At 40.1% G+C, this 19,224-nt stretch overlaps 1 protein-coding gene across 19 annotated transcripts in view; it reads left to right on the plus strand.

The window, feature by feature from the left end:
• Positions 1–19,224, plus strand: part of Kif1b (kinesin family member 1B) — a 132,465-nt gene that overhangs the window by 16,073 nt on the left and 97,168 nt on the right. For all 19 annotated transcript variants that reach the window (XM_076933731.1, XM_034503347.2, XM_034503333.2 and 16 more), the window contains exons 2-4: positions 84–257; positions 16,471–16,547; positions 18,147–18,326. In XM_076933731.1, the coding sequence (XP_076789846.1) occupies positions 152–257; positions 16,471–16,547; positions 18,147–18,326 (363 nt within the window). In that variant the 5' untranslated portion in view covers positions 84–151. The remainder of the gene's footprint in view (positions 1–83; positions 258–16,470; positions 16,548–18,146; positions 18,327–19,224) is intronic.

The raw sequence follows: 19,224 nt of genomic DNA on the forward strand, positions 1-19,224 counted from the left end.
AGACCTGAAACAGTAGCTCTCATGAGTCGGCCTTTGTATCCCTTAATGTTGACAACCTTATGTACAATGTTTCTCTTTTAAAGGACCCTAGAACATAACTTCAAAAGAAGATTTGACTGTGAGTTCTGGACTGAAGATTTAGGCCATCAGAATGTCGGGAGCTTCCGTGAAGGTGGCCGTGCGAGTGAGGCCCTTCAATTCTCGAGAGACCAGCAAGGAGTCCAAGTGCATCATTCAGATGCAAGGCAACTCGACCAGTGAGTACAAGTTGTTTTCTGTAAGAGCGTGCCTTCTCTTCCCTCCCTTCTTGCTGTGATCAGAGTACATGAACATCTGTGTCGCAATGCTTTGCCAAGTCAGGATGATCTGCTGAATGTGCTCCACTTAGGACTGTTTGCTCTAGTACTTAAGTATGGACTGGTTGCTTCATTCTTCGTAATGGAGGGAACCTGAATAGCTGGAGTGTTGATCCTTCCTTATCAGATTTAGAGTCTGTGATAGGAAAGGAAAGGTACCAGCAGTGGTTTTTACTAAATTCTGAAGGAAAATAGAAAGCTCCAAGATTGTTTTCTTTCTTTTAATAAATATAGTTTATGTAGCAGTATATTTCCTGTTACATTAAACTTGGTATTTTGGGAGGAGCTAATGTGGGAGGAATAAGGAGAGGAAGAGGAGAAGGAGAGGTAGGAGCCATGGAGAACCATGCTTGTGTCCAGAACAGTCCTGGGTAACGATTTATATCATAAGGTTAGATACTGGGTTACAACTCTAATTATATGGACATCTTATTTATTGGCCATTTCTAATTATATAAAGCCTTTGGATAGTATTAAGCATTAGAATCTCATTTCTACTGGGTACCGTGTGGATGACAGGATGGTCTGGGTTCAGCCAAGCCTTGTGGGGACAGCATGGGAGATTGACAGAGCCATCTCCCACGATGGCGTCTTGTGGGTGCCAGGGCCGGTGTTTCTGGCTGGTTGTTTCTAACTGTGGTGGGCCCGTGGCCTCTGGCCGCTTCCAGCGTTGGAGCACTTGACTTCAGGCTGCGGAGCATGGCAGCCTGAGCTAAGCAGAGCCACCGCCACTTAGATAGTCGGCCCAAGAAATAGCCTTTATTTATTTATTTATATTTATTTAGTTATGTATGTATGTATGTATGTATGTATGTATGTATGTATGTATGTATGTATGTATTTATTCGGTTTTTTGAGACAGGGTTTCTCTGTGTAGCCCTGGCTGGCCTCGAACTCAGAAATCTGCCTGCCTCTGCCTCCCAAGTGCTGGGATTAAAGGCGTGCGCCACCATTGCCCGGCTAGAAATAGCCTTTATAAAATATTACATTAACACTTTTGAGTTTGATAAGATACTCTTAAAAGTTATTCTTTTGATTTATAATGGTCGATTTGAGCATTGGTTATGGTTGTAATATGAGGCAAAATATTATTTTAAATACAAGTAGACACTACCAACTTTTAGTTTGTATTTTGTGATAGTAAAAATGTACAGTAGAGTTATTGATTTTTTTTCAGAGTGGTTACTGCTACAGTCTCATAGTGGGCTTCTGAAAGTTTATGATAGAATAATGTGACCTATGCAGCAAAATACCTGACAAAGCACACTAAGGAGGGGCTAGTCTGCCCGGGCTTCCAGTCTGTGCGTGTGATCCCAGTGTGCCAGGAAAGGCATAGCTGCTGGAGGGTGAGGGTGCTGCTTCCAGTGATGAAGAGACATACAGACAGAGATTGCTCCCTCTCTCCCTCCCTTCTACTTCTCTCTCTGAGTCAGGGTTTCGCTGGGTAGCTCTGACTGTCCAGGAACTCTGTAGACCAGGCTAGCCTCAAAGTCAGAGGATACACCTGCCTCTGCTTCTCAGGGGATTAAAGGTGTGCACCACCACTGCCCAGCTCTTTCTCCTTTTTAAAAAAGAGAGGCCAGTGTTGATCAGCTGTCCAAGTACCAACATTTTTTGCTTCTGAAAACTCTTTAAAGAGTTGATTCTGCATACAGAATAATCATGTTGTCTGCCACAATCCTCCCTTTAAATTCCTTTCTTTAAAGATAGGGTCTTCTATATCCTCGATTGGCCTCAAATGTGTTGTGTAGTTTCGAGTGATCTTGAGCTTCTCATCCTCTTGCCTCTGTCTTCTGAATACTGAGTTACAGGAATGTGCTGTCATACCCGACTTTATACCATGCTGAGAATTGAACCCTGGACTTTGTGCCTGTGAGTAAAGAACTCTACAGTGAGCTATAATCCCCAGTCCTAAAAATAATCATGATATAAAATAAAAGTGATCAAAGTTATAGTTGTTAAAAATTACGGTTTTAGAACAGTGCAAATGCTGCCTGGCATAGTGGTGTGAACCTGTAACCTCACACACAGGAGATTAAGGCAAGAGGCGGATGAGTCTGACCCAGTTTTGGTGCTATAGCAAGACCATGTCTTAAAACAAAAATAAAAGTTAGAGCGTGGGTGTTAGTTCAGTGAGGAGAGTGCTTACTATACAAGCATGAGGACCTGAGTTTGATCCCTAGAACCTTCATTTAAGAAGCCGAATGTGAAGGCACATTGCTGGGGAGGAGAGACTACTCAGCAAGTGTCAGGCCAGCTGAGAGACCCTGCCTTAATACATGATGTATATGGCTTCTGAGAATAACATCTGAGATTGACCTCTGGTCTCTGTATGTCTGCACACACATGTGCATGTGCACCCACTCACACAAAGAAAAACATACACATATACATAAAATAAAGATGAAAGCTACAAATGTAGGTTTGGGAAAGGGCAAATAAAATAGCTCTGTAATGAGATGGGTGTTGAAATATTTAATCTCAATTAGGAGCCTCTAACCTGCCTTTGACCATTCAGTTCCCGGATAAAAGACACACACGACCTTTATATTTATAATAAGCCTTTATTAGCATTGAGTCTGGGTAGATATCTACCTTTTATGCTATTAAAATCTATTCCTATTGATAACCCTGAGTTATTATTACTTACTGTTTTGGGGCTGCTCTTAACTCCAACCGGCCTGCCCTTATGACCATGCTTTCTTGATTCCTAACCCATGGCTTCTTCTCTCTTCCTCCTTCTTCTCTTCCTTGTGGTCTCCTCAGACACCAAGCCCACCTATCTCAGTTCTATCCAATTGTAGGCTATAGGCATCTTTATTCACTAATCAGAAATAACTTGGGGGCAAGTCACACAGCGTCACTTGGGTGTATGTGCTTAGCAATTTCAGTATATAGCAACAGACCTCAACAGGTGTAGGGTATGCTTGAGGAATAAATAGATTAAAGCTATGTTTAAAAAAGATTTTTTTTATTTGTATGACTATGAGTGTTTTGCCTATAAGTATGTAAGTATACCATGTACATACCTGGTACCTGAGGAGACCAGAAGAGGGTTTGATCTCCTGAAACTAGAGTTACAGATTGTTGTAAGCTGTCACATGGGTGCTGGGATCCAAACCTGGGTCCTCTGCAAAAGCAACAAGTGTTCTTATTAAAAAACAGAAACCAAAAGCCTCAAACTAGACCAATAACTTATTGCAATGAAATTTGCAAGTAAAGATATGTAGACACAGGTTATAGTGTGTGACACACTGAGACCCAGTGCAGTTTCCAATGACAGGATTTTTTTCTTATTTCTTTTTAAATTTCCTTTTGTGGAGGGAGGTTGCAAGGGTGGAGGGTAAATATGGAGAGTAAATATGGATGAGTAGGATTGGGGTGTGTGATGTGAAATTTGCAATGAATCAATAAAAAGTTAGTCTTAGATTGAGAGAGTACATGCCTTTCTAAATATAGTATTGTTGGAAAAAAAAATGGGGCTGGAGAGATGGCTGAGTGGTTAGGGTACATACTGCTCTTCCTGGGGACCTGAGTTTGATTCCCAGTATTCACATAATTGGCCGCTTACAACTGTCTGTAATCGCAACAAGGGGAATCTGACACATTCACGTGCACACGTATGCCCACCCTACTTACACACACACACACACACACACACACACACACACACACACACACACAATTAAAATAATAAAAATAACACCTTATAAATAAATAAATGGAAAAAAAAGGATAAGTCATAGCCATATGTGTTAGCTACTAAAGAAGGCTGTTACGCTGGCAAACTGGCCTGCTTGACAAGCATAGGATTACAGCTCCTCTAATGGAGTAGAGTGCGGATGCCCCTTCTATAATAATTGTTACACAGAGTAGAAGAGCATAAAGAATACTTTGAGGAATATGCAAAATTTGAAAGCTTAGTGGCAGGCAGCCTTTTCATTTAAATGTCCTGTGGTCTCAGGAATCATTTTCTGGCATAGACAAATATTACAGCCTTAAACATTTTAGTGTCCTGAACACACACAAATGGCTTTGCTCAGTAATATCCATTTAGATCCCATATTTCCTCCACTTTAGAAGGTTTTTTGTTTGTTTGTTTGTTTTTGGTCTACTTAGTAAAAAGGAAGATGGGTCAAAAGTAATGATTTAACTTTTGACATTCATGCTTAAGTTTGTGTGTAAGTTTGGAAATACTGAATGCATACACATTCTCTCAGACAAAGAGGTGGGTAGAGCTGGTTTTCTCATAGGGTGTAGGATTGAATTGTAATATTTTGCTTTGTCTTTTATAGAATTCTGTCTTGGTCTTGGATAAATCTATTTGTTTATATCTTTTTTTGACTAGAATCTTAAAATTTTTATTCTCTAATATGTAAGCCCAGTAGAGTAGAAGTAGTTTTGTGCTTGTTTTTTCTTGATTGCTTACATTGTATTTTAAAGGCTTTCTCATTCATACATAATGCATTTCTAAACCAAATGATGCATATCACAGCAGACACAGAGAATGTTCCAGTCCACTAATTGACCACTGTGGGGATTTGAGAAGGGTTGATGTAGAAAAGAATGCTTTTGTTTGATTATTTTGGTTTTTTTGAGACAGGCCCTACTCTATAGCCTAGGCTGGCCTCATACCCATGGTTATTTTACCTCATTCTCTTGAGTGCTAGGATTACAACTGGGAGCTACTACATACTTGTGAGAAGGAATGCTCTTACGTTTGTATGATTTTTCTGTTATGAACTAATGAGTCATGCAGAAAGAGAGGTCGGTGCTCTGTGCCTGTCCACAGCAGAAATTAGGGTCCGTTTGTTCAAGGCACAGTCTCACTCCACAGCCTGTTCCTTCTGAAGTCTTCTTGCCACAGTTTTGCTCCTGCCTTTTTCAGAGAAGGGAGTATTTACTTCTAAAGCCATATGTCTACTTGATTAAGTGTTTCACAAAAATCAGAGAGTGTCCTGGTCCTATCCTTCATTTTCAGGGGCCTTGTCTTCTCAAAGTGGTGTCAAGGGTGGGGAAGACTGGGATCTTCAAGGCCACCTTTCTTGTGCACAGGCTCATGTGTTGGCTACTGACTTTGTGGTGGACCTTTCCCCTCTGGTCCTTCTTCAGCCCTTCCAGTTTACTTGTTTACTAATCTGTCTGTCTGTCTGTCTGTCTGTCTGTTGACCGACCTACCTACCTACCTACCTACCTCTCTCTGTCTCTCTCTCTGTCTCTCTCTCTCTGTCTCTCTCTCTCTCTGTCTCTCTCTCTCTGTCTCTCTGTCTCTCTCTCTGTCTGTCTCTCTCACTGTGTATGTAATAGATCTTTTTGGCTCTGTGGGTATGGGGGCTCTGTGGGTGTGGGGGCTCTGTGGGTGTGGGGGCTCTGTGGGTGTGGGGGCTCTGTGGGTGTGGGGGCTCTGTGGGTGTGGGGGCTCTGTGGGTGGGGGCTCTGTGGGTGTGGGGGCTCTGGGTGTGGGGGCTCTGTGGGTGTGGGGGCTCTGTGGGTGTGGGGGCTCTGTGGGTGTGGGGGTCGGAGAACAACTCTGTAGCTGCTTTGTTCCTTTCCCTCTTATGTGGGTTCTGGAGCTTGAGTGGAGGTCATCAAACTTCCATGGGCAAGCACTTTTATTCACTGAGCTATCTTGCTGGCCCCATACCCCTGTATTTATGTTACTTTTTCCTTTTAGGCTAAAGTTCAGGAACATAAAGATTAAATTGTGCTCTTGTTTATAGACAAGATATCAGGAATATCCCTTCTCTTCTTCCTTCTCTTTCTTTCTTTCTTTCTTTCTTTCTTTCTTTCTTTCTTTCTTTCTTTCTTTCTTTCTTTCTTTCTTTCTTTCTTTGTGTCTCTTGTAGCCCAGGCTGGCCTCTATCTCCTCCTGTTTCACCTCCTGAAGGTTGACATTAGAGGCATGCATTACTCTGTCTAGTATATGAGGTGCTGTGGTGTAGACAAGAACCCTGCTAACTGCGCGACATCCCTCACCCCTGCTATATTTTCTCCTTTTAATTTTGCCTAAAAAGTCTTACTGTTTTGATTACTTGAGCATATCATGTTGAGACATATTTATATGTGATAAAACTAATACTGGTTTTGGTAAATTAGAAGTATTGTCTTCTGTTTCTATTTATTTACTTGTTTCCAAGGGTTAGTTGACTTTATGAACACAATTTAACAGAAAATTAAAGTTGGAACCTGTTTTTTTGGTGTGCGTGTGTGGTCTATCTTGTGTTTATTTAGAAGTGTCTGCTGTGGAGTTCTGTTTATAGCACTGCATTGAGGAAGAGAGAGATGATGTATTTTTTTGGCTGCTTCTACAAACAAAAGAAGATTCTTTGGATTTAACCATCATTTTGCAGCAGTAATTGTTGTCAGTGTTGTAATTATTTTCTATATTAGGAAATACTAGGTAGTGTTAGGACAGTTATCCTACAGATACTGTGGTTATAGATATAGTACTCTATAGGTATTATGGGTATTCATATATATATTATTTGTGTGTGTGTGTGTGTGTGTGTGTGTGTGTAGACAACGTAGGGAGGTGATTCTTTCTTTCTACCTTGTGGGTTTCAAGGATCAAACTTGGGTCATCAGGCTTCATAGCAAATGCTCTTTCCCACTGAGCATCTAGCCAGCCTTACTCATCTGTTTCTCAGCAGATCATTTAGCCAGCCTTACTCATCCGTTTCTCAGCAGGTCAGAGTAAGGAGATGCTTAGTTTACTCTTTCAGGATTCTTTAATCTGTCTGTGATGATCCTCCTCATGTCTTTATTGCAGGCCTGGCCTCTTGGACAAAGTGCTGACGTACAGGTTTTTACTTTGTACAATGGGCTCATACATTTGGAGGAGTTCTGAGGTTGTGTTTCATATCCATTGTACAATACCAAGTATTCACTAAATAAAATTTGTTTAATCTTTTCTTCAGTCATAATAGATAGATAGATAGATAGCTAAAAGCTTTTTTGTTTTGTTTTTGTTTTGTTTTTTGTTTTGTTTTTGTTTTGTTTTGTATGTTCCATGCTGGTCTGGAACTTACAGATATCTGGCTGCCTTTTTTTTCTTCGTATTTCTGTTCTTAAAGGTAGTATCTACAGCCATACAGCCAGGTGCACACCTTTGATCCCAGCACCAGAGGCAGGCAGATGTGTATGAGTTTGAGGCCAGCTTTGTCTACAGAGCTAGTTATAGCAAAACCCAAGCTATACAAAGACACCCTGTCTCTAAAGTACCAAGACCGAAAAAAAAAAGAAAAAAAAAAAGAAAAAAAGAAATAGGGCTTTTATTTTCTTGATTTTCAGTGAGAATAACATTGTTTGTACAATGGTTTTCCTTTACCTAATGAAACTGTTGAAGCAGTCTGTCATTTAATAGTCTGTTGGATGCCTTTCCTGTTTCTTCAATATTCTTCAAGACCATGATTTCATCCAGACTTAGACCTGTAAGGCCGAGGCAAGAGATCTGGATTTTCAGGTCAGGCTGGACTACTTAATGAGTGTGATGCCAGTCACAGCTGCATAATAAGAAGCTGTCAGAAAACAAAACAGTGTGAGTCCAGAGCTAGTGGGATAGCTCGGAGGTAGACCATGTGCTTAGCCTGCATGAAGTCAAGCCTGCCCAACCCCAGAGCCTCATGGTTTCAGTAGCTCGTGTTCTTTTGTACTGATGATCAGTGTTTCATTTGTCATCATTTATTTCAGACTCCTGAGCCTTAGGGTCTTCCTGTGTTGAGTGGAGATTCTGAGCTTGATGGAGCTCACTGACATAGCCACTACCTACCATGTGAGATGGAGGGTGGGGCCGGGGAGAGCTGCTGCTAACATCTTTCCAGCTGGCTAACCCAGGACCCTTTATAAGAATCAAATACAATGATATAGACTTGTAGAATGATAGTTGAAAAATAATTTTTGTGGTTAATCTTAGTACCAAAGTTATCTTTAGTCAGAGTTTAGGTTTAATTTCTTTGCATTTATTTTACTTTTTGTGTTTGTGTACTTGTGTGGAGGTCAGAGACACCTTGTGTTTCATTTCTCTTTTTACTTTGTTGATTCTAGGAGTTGAACTTATAAGGCTCAGCTCTCTTTACTGGTAGAGCCATTTTGCTAGCCAGGAATGTAAGTTTAAAGTCAGAAATAATGTGGCTAGGTTGGATGACACCTTTTCTGTGTATATTTGGAACTGCTTTTCATTCATTCATTTATTCAAATGTATTTTCCCTGTGTGTGCACGCTCGCATGGGTGTGCGTGTGTGTATGTGTGTGTTGTCTGGTGGAGCACATGTCTGCTGTGCCATTGTGCACGTGTGGAAAACAACCATGGAGTGTCTCTCTTGTGGGTCCTGGAGATCCAGCTCAGGTAATCAGGCTTAACACAGGAGGTGGTCATACCTGCTGATCTTTCTTGCTGGCCCAAAAACTGCATTAAAAAATTTAAGTTGCGTGTGTGTGTGTGTGTGTGTGTGTGTGTGTGTGTGTGTGTGTATGTATGTATGTATGTATGTATGTATGTATGTATGTATGTAGTGGGGGGGTGGTATTTGTGCCACAGTGCATATGTGGAGATCAGAGTACAACTTTTGGGAGTTGGTTCTCTCCTTCTTCCATGTGGGTTCTGGGACTCAAAAATGGTTCATCAGACTTGGTGGCAAATGCCTATGCCTCTTACTGAACCAAGAACTGATTCTATTACGTACAAGCTTTTAAACTGCTTACATTGTTTTCATACTAAAACAGCTGTGTAAGAGAGAGCTGGGACTTGGAGAGATGGCTCAGCAGTTAAGAGCACTTGTCGCTCTTGCAGAGGACCAGGTTCATTTCCTGTCGTTCACTGGGGTGGGTAACTCATAACCATCCTATATTCTGGATCCAGGGGGATCCCATACCTTCTTTTGACCTCCGTGGGAAATCTCTTTTTTGCCTTGGCTCCCCTGGAAAACCTATGTAAAGTAGGCTGGCCTGAGACTTAACCTGCCTGCCTCTGCCTTCTGAGTGCTGGGATTAAAGGTGTGTGCCCTATGCCCTCCCAACAATAAGATCTGCTAGGAAACCTGGTCTTTGTTTTCTGCTTTCCATTTTAGAGTTAATTTTTTAAAATCCATGCCAATAGCAAGGTGCTGTGATTGCTTTTGGTAACCCAGGGAGTTCTGAAATGGGGGTTGAGCTAGCAAGATGGAGAGTCAGCTGGTCTGCTGCTTCTGTTTGCTAGGGAAGGTCGGCATTCAGTGTGTGCTCTGTCAAGGACTGTGCGCTACAGCAGCGAACTAAATACTGTTCACTGCTGTACTGTTTAGTGATGTGGGTGATGTGGGCATAAGAGGAAATCGGGTTTTTGTTATTCAGCGAGCAGAAGCTTTTATTAGAGCTTTTAGTTTATTTCAGAGATAAAAGTAATTGAAGTATTATGATGCCCATTGGAAAGCACCAAGGAGGGGCATCTTTATAAGGGAGGGAGGAGAGAGGAAAGGTAGGAGGTTTCTCAGAAGCCCTTTGCTTTGGCAGAGCAGAGAATGCAGTGAGGAAATGATTCTGGAGTTGTTTCTCCTGCTTTCTGCTTTGTTGAGGCATTTCTCTTGATTCTACTGTTGACTGTGTTTACCAGGCTCCTTGGCCTTTGTGGTTTGTTGATGTGTGTTCGTGGTGCCTGTTGTGGCCATAGGGTATCAGATCCCTGGGAGCAAGAGTTGCAAGTGTTAGTGAGCTGCCTGACGTGGGCACTGGGATCTGAACTCTAGGCCTTATCATTGAGCAGCAAGTGCTCCTCACTGCTGAGCTGTCTGTTGACCCCACATTGCACCTGTTTATGTTACTCTGGTGAACACTTCTTTATGTGGCCAGTACTTTCACCCCTGAGCCATCTCCATGGCCCTAACGTCATCTCCTAAAATTGTTCAATATTTGCTTAGGAAGATTAGCTGTTTGTTTTTGGTGGGGGAGTGTAAGATCTCACAGTAGTTGAGGCTGGCTTCACTTTTTGATCTTCATGCTTTGATCTCCTGAGCCACCATATTTAGCTTTTAGAATTTTAAAAAATAATATAAAACAAATGTGTTCTAAATTGTGTTCTATTTTATTTGTTTGCCTTCATGTATGTCTCTGTACCATATATGCTCCTGGTGCCTGTGGAGGCCAGAGGAGAAGTCAGATCCCCTGGAACTAGAATTACAGGAGGTTGTGAGCTGCCATGTGGGTGCTAGCAATGAATCAGAGTCCTCTGGAAAAGCAGTCAGTGCTCTTAACCACAGAATTGTCTCTGTGGTCTCATGTTTTGTTGTTTTAAAGAATGATCATATGGTCGCATGGTGACACTGAAGAGTTGTAGCTTGTTTTCTTTTTTTCCCACCCCCCCGCCCCCTCTACTTTTCCCTTTGAGACAGAGTCTTTTATGTAGCCCTGGCTGTCCTAGAACTTACTAGGTAGACAAAGCTCACCTTGAATTCTTTCTTTGGAATGCAGGGATTAAGATGTTGCCACAAAAAAAAAAAAAAAAAAAAAAAAAAAAAAAAAAGATATTGCTATCAATCAATCAATCAATCAATCAAAGCTCTTTGGGATTGAGTATATGGTGAACATGTAAAATATACTTACAGCTTTTCTTTTTTTTTATTAGGGATGCAGTTTGTTATTTCAAATGGTTAAAGCACTTTATGATTATAGGTATTTTGTTCAAATCTACTTTATGTTTTCTACTCCTTTTACTGTATTGGCAAAAAACTCTAAAGGGTTATGGCTTTAGGTTTTGATTTCATTGTTTTGAAATATAAATGGTGGATATAATATTTTATTTTGTGCCTTGTTTTTTTCCTTGACTTTTGACATAGGATGCTCTTGGCAGATAAAGGCCACTCTGGTATCACTGGGCTTTTTGATGTGCGTTTTTGAGGCAGAGTCACACTGTGTAGCCTTAGATGTCCTCAAATACATGATCCTCCTGCCTCAGCCTCCTGAGTGGTATGATTACAGGCACGAGCCACCATTTCTAGTTCATCACTAGGATTTTTAACAAACCCAAACATGCTTTTGAGGAAAGTTAATATAAAGTTACAGAGCTCCCACACTGATTTGTTAATTATAGTTGCAGGCGGAGCCGTAGTAGTTTGTCGACAACAGTATAATTACTGAATTAGTGACTTTGAGATATTAGATAAACAAATTTATTCTGCAGAATAAAAAGGGCCTTAAATACAAATCTTCTTTTAACTGCCTTGTTTTCTAGGTTTTAGTAATGAAAACATTTTAGAAAGCAGGAAAGGGGAAAGAGGGGAGGGAGTGAAATAGAGCATTTAACTCACTAGGTAGACAAAGCTCACCTTGAACTCTTCCTTTGAAATGCAGGGATTAAGATGTTGCCACCAAAAAAAAAAAAAAAAGATGTTGTTACCACCTCTCTCTCTCTCTCTCTCTCTCTCTCTCTCTCTCTGGAAGGTTAAAGTTTTTTTATATTATTTAGTTTATTATGTGAGTGTAAACACATGCATGCATACATATACATGACACATGCATGCATACATATACCATGGTGTATTTGTGGAGGTCAGGGAATAACTTGTGGAGTCAGTTCTCTCCTTTCATTGTGGGGGTACCAGGGACCAAACCAAGGTTTTTTGTTTGTTTTGTTTGATTTATATATTCAGACGTACCAGAAGAGGGTATCGGATTCTATTACAGATGGTTGTGAGCCACCATGTGGTTGCTGGGAATTTCACTAAAGACCTTTGGAAGTGCTCTTAACCACTGAGCCATCTCTTTAGCGCCCTTCCCCAACAACCCCAGGTTGTCTCTTGATGGCAAGCATCTTTCCCTGCTGAGCCATCTTGTCCTCTAAGTGTCAGCTTTTAAAATAAATAAATAAATAAATAAATAAATAAATAAATAAATTTAAATATATATGTATATAATACACACATATATTTATTATATATAACATATAATATATATAATATATGTTATATATAACATACATATATATAACATACAATATATAAAAAATTATATATATAATATATATACACACACACACACACACACACACACACACACACACACAGAGGCAGAGGCAGGTGGATTTCTGAGTTCGAGGCCAGCCTGGTCTACAGAGTAAGGTCCAGGACAGCCAGGCTTACACAGAGAAACCCTGTCTAGAAAAAATAAATTAAAAAAAAAAAAATATATATATATATATGTGTGTGTGTGTGTGTGTGTGTGTGTGTATTATTTATTTATTTATTTATTTGTATGTGTGTGTACCCAGTTAAGTTTATTTGTATAGGAGCCCAGAAAATCCAGCAGTTGTCAGACTCTGGGGAACCAGAATTACAGGTGGTTGTGCATCACCATGTGGGTGCTGGGTACCTACTGAACCTGGTCTTTTACAAGAGTGGTGAGCACCTAACTGCTGGGCCATCTCCTCAGACTCTCTGAGGTTAATCTTAACTTGAAGCAACTGCAAGAAAGAGAACAGGATTAGCTCGGGTTCGTTACTAAACCAAACTAAGGTCTTTGAAACACGTGTGGTAGTTGTTTTAAAGATGTTCATCTATATTGTAGATAGCGACACTATCCTGCTCCTTTCTGGCCCTCTTGAGGTAAACAGTGTTGACTGAGGCATGCGGATTAAGAGTTTGAACCCAAAGGCAAAGTGAAAAATTTTTGGGTGAGGGGTCATTGTTTCTTTTGCTTTGGGAAAAAAGATATGTTTAGACCTTAGGTGTTAGCTGCTTTTCAGATAAAGGAGGACGCAGAAAGCAGCCTTTGAATAAGACTGGATTTTGGTGGTGACTGCAAGCTTTCAGGAGGTAGAAGGAACTTTCAAGTTAGCCTGGGCTATGAGTTCCTTGCCTCACTGTTCCTCCAAGTATGTAGTATATACATATGTACATGTTTTTAATTAGGGAATGTTTTAATAGTCATGATAATGCATATACAAATACAAAGAATAAAATATAAGAAAATAAACTAAATCTAGAAAGAGGTATGGGAGGGCTCATTGGTTTTGGATATGTTCTGCTCTTGCAGAAGATTTGAGTTTGGTTCTTAGCATCTACACTGAGTGGCTCACAACTGCCTGTAACTCCAACTGCAAGGGATCAGGCACTCTTTACTGGACTCAAGTACCTGAACTCACATTCCACATACCCCTATAGACAGACAGACAGACAGACACACACACACACACAACCAATCAATCCAAAACAAGAATATGGTTGTTGAGGTGGCTCAGTGGTTAAGAGGACTTACAGAGACCCTGAGTTTGATTTCCAGTGCCCAAGGTGGTTCACACCATCTGTAACTTCAGCTCTAAGGCACCCAACATTCATCTTTTGCTCTCTGCCACCAGGCATGTAAATGGTGCATAAACATAAATGCAGGCAAAACTCCCATTAAGTTTTTTAAAAAAAATTTAAGATTATATAGATAGATGCAGAACTTACTTAAGAAGTAGAACATAGGGGCTGGAGACATTGCCCAAGAGTTAAGAGCACTGACTTCTCTTCCAGAGGACCAGTGTTCAATTCCTAGCACCCATTCTGTGGCTCACAACCATCCATAACTGTGGTTTCCGGATCCGATGCCCTCTTCCAGCCTTTCGGGCACTAGGCAAGTGCAAAATGCATAGTCATACATGCAAACAAAACACCCATACCCATACAATTAAAATATTTTTAAAAAGGAGTAGGAACTACCATGTCTTCTATATTTTCTGATAACTCTTGCAACGATGTTGACTTTTGTATTATTACATTTTCCATTTGGGAACTGAAATATTTGAAACATGGATAAATTTAATGTCTTTTATGAAAACTATTATATAATTATACTATGTGTGGCTAGAGATTGAGCCTGGGGTCTTACATGTGCTAGGAAGCCACTGAGCTAGGTCCTAAGCCTTATAAAAAACTTTTGCAAGATTGTACATTTCTGTTTATTGTTGGTACAGGTGGTTATTTAAAAAACAGGGTGTGGCTGGGAATGTAGCAGAATTCTAGCCTACGTGCTTAGCATGCACAAAGCCCTGGCCTCAGTCTCCAGCTCTGTGCAGACAAACAAACAAGAAACCTGGGTTGGTTGTATTATCATAAGAAGCTTCAAAGATCAGGGAGAAAAGCTTGCTAAGGAGGAAGAAAAGGATTTTGTGTGAACTGGCTATACTCTGATGTGGATTGTTTTGTCTTTTTCCCCTCAGGGAAATGACAAGTCAAGGTCTAGGCTCTGAGAATTTGCACTTTTTCATGTTCTGACAGAACTGGTAACTGAACAGAATATGGTGTAAATGTGTGATAACAGCCAGTTTCTAGATGTCGGAGGCATTTATTAACCGTCTTTCGAGTGGTAAAGGCTGACTTGAGGGTCATGCCTCTACCTCATTGTTCTTGGTGGTTTTTTAGCTTGGACTGTAATTCTTGTTTTCTTGGTAGTTTGTTGTCTTATTGTTAAAACAGGGAAACTAAGTGAATAAAGAGAGTTTTAAACAACGTTTATGGTTTAATTTAAGGGACAGTGATATGCATATAGCCATATACATATCCAAATGTATAAAATGCCTTCCTCTGTTTCACCCTGGTAATCTTTGTATGTAGAAAATAGGCAAATTGTGAAAGCTCTGCAGAGTCAAATTCTGCTTCTGCCACTGGCTATCTCTGTGGCCTGAAGAGTACTGAACTTTTCTGTGATGGTTTCTTTATAAAATGGGATGAGGAAACATTTGCCTCATTGAGTGCTTGGGAGGATTAAAAAGGTTACTAACCAGAAAATACTTATGGGTTGGAGTAATTATGCCTTCAAATGCTGGCTGGTATGTTGTACTCTTATGTTAGACTTTGATTAGATTACCATTTATTTGTAGGGAGATGTTCTTTCTAGAACCATGTTCTCTGGTCACATGATGATGTGTAATGTGAGCCTTATTAATACTCTGTCAGCATTTGAGGTCTAACATAAGTATGTGACTGTACCCAGAGGAATCCAGCAAGAGGGAGAGCTAAGCTCCATAGCAACTGTTGCTATTTGTGTCAGTTACACCAGCTGCCCAAGACACATTTACTTTTTAATCCTGTTTTCACTGATTGTTTGGGATTGTAACCTTGCCTTAGCAAAATGAGTTGGTTGAGTTGTCCAGTCTTAGAGTAGATTTTATGATCACAATTTTGGGAGTGTCTGTCTCTTGTGAAATAGGAGATGATAAAGCTTTTTATGTACGAGAAAGGAAGGATTAAGCTTCAGCATCAGTCAGTTGCTTCTGTGTGGTATGGTAGCATTAGTTACACGAGAAGTCATTTTCAGTGTGTAGTGAGGTTTATGATCTATTAGTGCTTTGTGGTTCTGCATAAACATCCATGTACACATACACATGTAGTTGGTTACATGCTGTCTACTGTAGATTTTACAAACCCAAACTTTGCCATGCTTTTTTTTTTCATTCCCAAATGCTCGTTTGAAGTAGATAACAAACAAGATAACAAACACTTCACAAAGACTTTGTTTCACATTGGGTTGGATTAATGTAATAATACCTATCTAACTTTTATTTCTAACACACTGAAACATTTTATACCTTATGATGTGCTTTGAAATACAAACTGCTCATTTCAAAGTTTTAGCTGCTAACTTAGCAACAGAGGACAAGCATTCAGTTCTTGGGCTCTGTTCTAAATACTGGTAACACCCAAATGAGTGTTGTGGTGTGATTATGTCTGTGTGTTTTCCAGTGTAAATTGCCTCCTAAACCTTCTTATACCTTTTTTTTTTTTTTTTTTTTTTGATTGCCCCGTTAAGATTCAATAGTGCAAATGTACTGTTTGGGATGATTTAAACATACAGTATAATATTGAGCTAATGGGGGCTGGAGAGATGGCTCAGAGGTTAGGAGCACTGACTGCTATTCCAGAGGTTCTGATTTCAATTCCCAGCAACCACATGGTGGCTCACAACCATCTGTAATGGGGTCTGATGTACTACTATTCTGGTGTGTGTGTGAAGACAGCTGCAGTGTACTCATACAAATAAAAATAAATAAATACTTAAAATAAATAAATAAATATATATATATATATATATATATATATATATATATATATATATTGAGCTAATGAACTTGAAGGACTTCACACAATCAAATATCTTTATTTTCTAGGTATTATTAACCCAAAGAACCCAAAGGAAGCACCAAAGTCCTTCAGCTTTGACTACTCCTACTGGTCTCACACCTCGGTGAGTCTGCTGCCTCCCTTTTCCTTCTTTGTCTTTCTCTTATCCGTAATTGTTCCAATTTTAACTTTCTAAGTATGCTCAGGGATGAGCTCTGTGTGCCTTTGAGGGAGAGGTTTTTTGTTTTTGGGTTTTTTTTTTAAGACAGAATCTCACTGCCCACATTGGCATTGAACTCACTGTATATCCTAGGCTAACCTCAACCTTGGTCTAGTATTCCTGACTTCCCTTCTCAACTGCTGCAATTACAGGCATGGGCTACAACACCTAGCTAATAAATTCCCAGTTCATGAGTTCATTTAAAAATTATTTATTTGTTCATTCATGTTTTGTGTGTGTGGCGTGCATGTGTGAACGTGTGGAAGCTAGAGGTGGTGGTATCTGGTGTCCTCCTCTGTCACTTTGTGCCATATTGAACCAGGATTTCTCTGAACCTGTAGTTCACTGACTGTCTTGACTGTCTGGCCAATGATTCTTAGGATCCCCTGACCACCTCTTAGCACTAGGGTTAAAGATACATGCCACTGAGGGCAGCTTTTATGTGGGTACTGAGGTTCTAAACTTAGACCTTTATGTTTGCACAGAAGCACTTTACCCACGGAGCCATATCCCCAACCTCTTAATCTATCTTAATTTTAATTTTTAAAGACAGTTTATTACACAGAGAAACCCTATCTGGAAAAACAAAAAAACCAACCAACCAACCAAACAACAACAACAACAACAAAAAAGACAGTTTATGAAGCCCTGGTGTGGTGGCAACACCTTTAGACCCAACAGTCAGAAGGTAGAGGCAGGTGGATTTCTGTGAGTTCTAGGCTAGCCTGATCTGCAAATTCAGGCCAGCCAGGGCTACACAGTGAGACTCTATCTCAAAAAACAAAAAACAAAAACTTAAAAGAAAAAAATGAGTCAGGGTCTACTTTGCCTTGCACTCGCTATGTAGAGCTGACGCTGCCCTTCCTTCCTCATCCTCCCTCTTCCTTCACAGGGATGGAATTACAGCTCCTTGTGACTTTACCCAGCTATGAGTTTAGTTTTTGATAGAGAATTCTACCTAAAGAATAAAATATTTACTTTAATCAAGTATTTTGATTCTTCCCCGACCCCTTTGGTGAATGAAGAACCAAATCCTGCTGACTTCTAAAGACTGCATCTAAACCTGAGTCTGCTTCCATTTCTGTGCTTGTTTCTTAGGCATTTTAAATGTTTCCTGTTCTGTGAGGGGAGATGTTCCAACTACCCACAGAGCCTAATTATCAAGGACAGGATTGAGGGGGGAATTGGAAATGCCCTCACCAAAGCTGTATTTATTAAAAACAGCCACACTGTTTTTATATGTGAAGTAGTTTTATATGTGAGCCTGACCTTGAGTCTGTTGTTCCCATTTTCTGCTTAAGACAACTGTGGAGCTCTAACCTCTACAGCGTCTTCTATATGTGTGTAAAATGGGAGAAAAAAGATACATAGAAGGTTCTTAAAAATGTATACTATAGCTTAAATGACTATTCTGAATCTAAACTTTTTTTAAAATATGGAAACAGTCAAATATAGGAAAGAATATTAGTACCACACCATAACCTTTTTTCCTAATCTTTACAGCCTGAGGATCCCTGTTTTGCGTCGCAGAATCGTGTGTACAATGACATTGGGAAGGAAATGCTCTTACATGCCTTTGAAGGCTATAATGTCTGTATTTTTGCCTATGGGCAGACTGGTGCTGGGAAATCCTACACGATGATGGGGAAACAAGAAGAGAGTCAAGCTGGAATCATCCCCCAGGTAAAGAACAGAGTGTTAGCATCGGGCCCATCAACACTTTCTATCTCAGATTGCTTTTTACTTGGCCAAAATATATTCAGAGCCTCTGATATGCACGGTGCTAAGGTAGACAATCCATCTACTTCCCTCAAGGGTGCTCACTACGAAGAGGGAAGATTGACAGGTACACACATAGACTTTAAGATGGGAAAGTTAACATTTTCTAAAACATTGTTGTTTCTGCACCGCCATATTATCTTGTAGTGTTGTCAGCTTTTTTCTTAAAGCTTTTTTTCTGAATGTTGGAACACTCAGGAAGTTTTGGTCTAAAGAACATAGTTTTATTTCCTTTTGTTGTTGTTGTTGTCCTGAGGATAGAACCCAGGCTACAACCTAGTTCTGTTCCTTTATTTTAATTTGTGTGTGTGCTATCATGTCCAGTTTATGGGGTTGTGGGTATCCAGCCCAGGGCTTTAAACATGCCAAGCAAGAACTTTACCAACCGAGCTACACACCTTATACCCTCTTTAAGATTTATTTATTTATTTTATGTATATGAGTATACTGTGGCTGTCATCAGACACACCAGAAGAGGGCATTACATCCCATTACAGATGGTTGTGAGCCTCCATGTGGTTTCTGGGAACTGAACTCAGGACCTCTGGAAGTGCTCTTAACTGCTAAGCCATCTCTCTAGTGCCACTTATACCCTCTTTAGACTGTACATTTTGATTGTGATAATATTGGAGTTAAGTCTTTGTTTTTTCCTTGGTTTTTTTTTTTTTTTTTTTTTTTTTTTTTTGCTCTTTGAAACAGTTTCACTATTTAGCTCTAGCTGTCCTAGAACTCACAGAGAACCCCCTGCTTCTGCCTCCAAAGTACTGTGATTGAAAGTATGCACCACCACATGTTGGCTTTG

The sequence above is a fragment of the Arvicanthis niloticus genome, chromosome 5 (genome assembly GCF_011762505.2).
Source record: "Arvicanthis niloticus isolate mArvNil1 chromosome 5, mArvNil1.pat.X, whole genome shotgun sequence".
Classification (NCBI taxonomy): Eukaryota; Metazoa; Chordata; class Mammalia; order Rodentia; family Muridae; genus Arvicanthis; species Arvicanthis niloticus.